General features: G+C 35.7%; 1 protein-coding gene across 1 annotated transcript; it reads left to right on the top strand.

Annotated features, from left to right (window-relative positions):
• The first annotated feature begins 1,580 nt into the window (after nucleotides 1-1,580).
• On the top strand, nucleotides 1,581-2,534 carry LOC148658283 (olfactory receptor 1E16-like). Its single transcript, XM_088639863.1, has one exon. It carries the CDS (start codon nucleotides 1,581-1,583, stop codon nucleotides 2,532-2,534), a length of 954 nt encoding a protein of 317 aa, XP_088495989.1.
• The last annotated feature ends 2,644 nt before the right edge of the window (nucleotides 2,535-5,178 follow it).

Below are 5,178 nucleotides of genomic sequence, written 5' to 3'. Positions count from 1 at the left end.
GTTTTAAATAAATCAAAATATCTACCTTTAATTTTGTAATTACTATTTTAGTGAAAGCAAGTGGGATCTTATTTTTACTCTATTAATCCAAAATTGCATTACAAAATCAACTTAAATACTGCAACTAACATCTAGAATGAGATTTAAAAAATGTACCAGTATCATTGTAAGTGGAGGTAGTGGTTTAAAATGAAATCTGATAAAAAGCAATATTTCACAGGGCTGTAAGTTGTGATGTGTAATTTCCTTCTTTCTATAAATACCTACATAGTTTTTGTTTAATACATTTAAGATTTCTTTAAAGTTTCCTACCAATGAAATGTACACGTGCTCTTATAAAACAAAAGGTGTACACACTGTTGTTAGTGAAAATACTACTACTACTACTACTACTACTACTACTACTAATACAAATAATTGCCTTTGTTCCTCAGCCCAAAGGATAACAGAGCTCTTTTCATAAGGAAGGGGATTTAAAGGTTCAGTGTACTACCCACTGGGGACACACACTGCCACATGGCGGCCATAATGCACCAGCAGTTCTACTTCACAGATCAGATTGGGATCTGAGAAACTGCTTTATCAAATGTGATACATTTAAAGGATCATTTAAATTGGTTTTGCTTTTAGTTTTTAAGACAGATAAGAGAACAGAATTCAGTAATTGTTATTGGAAAGTTAGACATTTGTTTAGGTTAGTCTTTCCTGTTTTAGGTGTGTGTTCTGTTTTTAGTGCACTGCAAATTTCTCATAGGAAAATGATGTATAGATAGGCATGGAACTCTGCTATTAATGTCTGCTAGAAATCCATGTTAGGATTTGTTTGCAAATATGGTGCTCATGTCAAATGAGTAACTGGAAAGAAAAACAATGTTGCATGTTTTTATTAGCACAGAGCACCTGTAGCTGTAGGCTCCTCTGGGGTATATGAAATTTGTATCTGAAATTTGAAACTAGCAGGTTAAATTTTTTAATCTGAATCTAATGTCCTTGTTTGGAGCACACTGTCAGAAAAAAAAAACAAATGACTCATTCATGGTTAAAAATATTTATCCCCTTTCCCCATGTGATATAATTTTACACATCCTTCTCAGAAACACAAGAGCACCCATTCATGCACACAGGAATTGTGATACCACGTGAGAACAAGGTGATTACTACCATGTTCTAGAACATAAAAGGATGGCTTAAGGCAGGGTTCTGATATTGAGACAGCACACAGAAAACATACCTCCGTCATATCTCTGTCAGGTAAAAAAATATCATATACCTTACAAAGTGCAAATGCATGTACAGTATGACACTATTGAGATTATGTCAAGGAGTATGAAAAATGACAATGATACTCATTTTGTATTTTTAGTTAGAAATCATTTTGTTTAATTTTTGTCATTAGTGAGTACTGCTGCTAGTGAATAAAATTATGCAGGACAGACAATATGGCAGATTAACACTGTTATACTAAAATCATTGTTAATTGTAAAATATTGTCATCTTTCATTTTCATTGCCTTTTTAATTTTAGGTTTGAGAAAAATTGAAAAGGGGGAAACTGAAGCACTCTTTCAACAGCTGGCAGCAATGGAAATAAACACCACGTTTTCCACCCCTGTGGGGTTTTTGATCTCTGGCTTTCAGAATCTGCAGCACAGTGATTATTATTTCATATTCCTGGCTTTCGTTTATCTGGGAACTGTGGTAGCCAACTTCTTCCTAATGTACATTATATGGGTTTCAGAGTGTTTTCATACACCAAAGTACATAGCAGTTTTTAATTTATCTGTAGTAGATGTGAGCATTAGCACAGCTCTTATTCCAAAATGTATACATCAATTTCTTTTTGAGTCAAAATTTGTGTCATATGAGACATGTTTAACTCAAATGTTATTTGTTCATTTTTTGCATATCCTAGAATCTTTCTCCCTTGTTGTTATGGGTTACGAAAGACTCATCACTATTTGTTTTCCACTGAGAAGTAGCACAATCAACACAAACAGCAGGATGATTTTTATAATTGGGTTCTGTTGGGTATTATCTTTAATCTCTTTTGTTGTCGCAGTGGTTTTTATAACACGCTTGTCATTCTGCCAACCTGTTCCTGTCATTAAGAGTAATTTCTGTGATCATGGACCAGTGTTCAAAGAGGCCTGCAGCAGCTACACTTCAAACTGGACCATAGCCAGAGTTTATATTGTTTCTTACTTTTTTGTACCACTTGCTTTAATTAGTTTATCATACGTTTGCATTATAGCTGCTCTTTCAAGGATTTCATCTGCCCAGGGGAGGTGGAAAGCATTTAAAACATGCATGGCTCATTTAGCGTTAGTGGCCATGTATTTTATACCTATTTTAGTAACATATATGATTGGATGGTCAAATGTCCTGGTGGACACTAACACCAGAATCCTCAACACATCTTTGTCTATGACCCTGCCTCCTCTGCTGAATCCCATCATATACACCTTAAAAACTGAGGAGGTAATGGGGCAAATTAAAATGTTTATCAGAAAGCGAAAGGCTTCTCCAGTAAATTAATAGTATTCTTAATTATTCTGGAAGAGTGAGAGTTTTTTCTGTACAGACTAAAAGATACTTAATCCTCAATTTTATGATCTAGTGACAAAAAAATGAATAAAATGCAATTGATCTTATTATTTTTAACTTGTAACTTATTTTCTGAAACATGAGTGATATAAAACATTTGTCCGTTTTTATTAATGCTTTTCAAAAGATAAATTTTACAAGGCTAAAGGATGTTATGTTTAGCTTTTTACTTTAAATAGACTTTCTGGTTCTGGAAATCGATGTCATCACTGCATAATCGTCGTAGCCAAAGGAACTGTGAAAAAGGGAGAGATTTATTAGTGTGTTTGGGGTGAAATGACACAAACTTTGTACACAGACTTTGTCCCATAAATTTCTAGAAACCTCTAAATGGACTTATTAACTATTTCACAATTCACAAATAATAAACCCTCTGGAGGCTCAGTTCTGTTCTGAATACTCTATTGTAAATCCAGGATTCACCCTTCGATTCCTTTGATCCTAAGACATTTCTTTTTACCTTGCCTGTTACTACAACACTGTACCCAGTTCACAGCTGGACACCTTGTCATCTTCCCTTCATTGACTTCACCTGTTTCTATTCATCTGGAAGCAAGCTGTGTCATCTTGATGTATTCTCCAAATAACAGATTTTAGTTTGTGAAGATTCACTTTGTATGGTTCCACAGAAAGTATTCAATATAGTCATCATGACTTCTCCTTGTTGATAATATCACTGTCCTTATCTTAGGTGTACATTAGCTGCACCTTAAGCATTACATGAAATTTTCCACCATAATGCTTAGGGTTTATATTCTGATATTTTACATTGCAATTTCCCTCACGCGATCAGTAAAGTATCTAATAACAAACACCATCAAATACTGTAAACATTTTTAATACTATAATAAATAGTACATACGTGGATTTTTTTAATTTTTTAATTCACATTTGTATTACAAAAAAGTCCCTAATACTTGTAGTAACTTTAAGAATGTGCTTTAAAAATCCACCAAACTTTTTGTAAATAGTGGTAAGATTTTACTTTGGTAAATGTATGATAAAAAACAATACTTTATAAGAAGCAGGCTGTGATCAGTAGCTCCTTTCTTTCTGTATGTATCTATATAGATTCCAATGTGTTTTATTTTACATTTCCCACCTTTTTTGCTCTAAGGAAATAAAGATCTAGATACTGTACATCATTGGTAATGGCTACAACCAGCAGTTCTTCTGCACAGTTCAGATGGAGAAGTGGGAACTTTATTAATTGTGATAAATGTTTTAACTTCTTAAGAGAGATAAACAAGGTCCTGTATAGTATATACTGTATGAATGTAGAATACATGTTACCTACATTATAATAGATAATGTTATACATTTGTTTATGTCATAGTTTTCTGTTTCAGGTCGGTGCATGCACACGTTTAGCGCATAAAATATTTCTATTTAAATAATTAAATTGCAGATGGATTTAGGACAGAATCTCAGTCTTAAGGTCCATTAGAAATACATGTTGGGATTTATTTATTTCCAAGTTTTGCCCTTAAGACTAATTAATGAGAAAAAAAACATTTATATTTTAAGATTCAATACCCCATTTACAAAATCCTTGTGTTCCTCTACCCATAATGACAATCATAGAAAGTAATTTATCACAATACACGTCAAAGCAGAGTTGTAAAGATCACACCTCCGTGAGTGCCAGCTCCCACAACAACATCTCCGGTGGTCAGTCTCCCATACAACCATCCTAACTGCCTCTTTCTATGACTGCACACTCAAGTGGGTTGTCAATACTGTCAGCCCATAATTAAATGGCACTTACCTAATTACCAGGAGGGCTTTTATTCCTTCTTCGCTGACATGAACCTCTGCTTCACTTCCCAACCCTGGGACCTGGACTGCCAAACTCCAATACCTTTCTCTAGTGTTATGATCTTCTCTGCCAAGCTCCGCAACTACTGCACGTTCACCTCCCTGGCTGCTTGGTCCTGCAGACCCACAGTCTCACATTGTTCCCTGAGTTCAGCACCACTCTTCTCCAGTAAAAAAGGATCCTTATTCAAACATAGACAGACACCCCCTTCAGGGGCAGTTCATTACAGTGAAGACTGAGCCTTGACATGGATCCTGTGGGAGAAGATGCAATTCACAGAGCACTGGCCAGTCATGAATCAACCTTGAATTTCCAGCAGGCTAGCATCACAGAACTGAGGGAGCTGCATCACTATGAATACCATGCAACAAGCCTTCTTCTTGTTACATTCGAGTAGTGAGGCTGAGATAGTGAGACAGATCCTAAGCAGAGTTTTGAGTTGGAATTCCAAAAGGATAAATAGGGAGGAATCCAGGTAACGAAACAGGGAAGCTAAACTGATGCGAAAGGCGAGAAATTAAATCCACAAATTGTAGTCAAGAGTGACGAGTCCGAATCCAGAAGACTAAGATATGAGAAACCGCAACCCAAAGGAATGAGAAGTTGAGCTCACCAGGATAAACCCAATACTGAGCAGTGAGAGTACTGCATGCAGTCCTGAAGTATGTTAGTGCCAGGGGTAGGGTGCTGAACAGGTAAGAATGGTGGTTATCTGATTTGGCAAGGTCTTCTCAAAGGGACTGGGGAGTGGTTGTG

This window comes from Lepisosteus platostomus, chromosome 7, assembly GCF_059453375.1.
Source record: "Lepisosteus platostomus isolate fLepPlt1 chromosome 7, fLepPlt1.hap1, whole genome shotgun sequence".
In the NCBI taxonomy this organism is placed as follows: Eukaryota; Metazoa; Chordata; class Actinopteri; order Semionotiformes; family Lepisosteidae; genus Lepisosteus; species Lepisosteus platostomus.
Note: the sequence above shows the minus strand (reverse complement) of the source record. Positions and strands in the feature narration are given on the sequence as shown.

Coding starts and splice junctions, on each gene's coding strand:
- LOC148658283 (XM_088639863.1), top strand. CDS start 1,581: ATGGAAATAAACACCACGTTTTCCACCCCTGTGGGGTTTTTGATCTCT.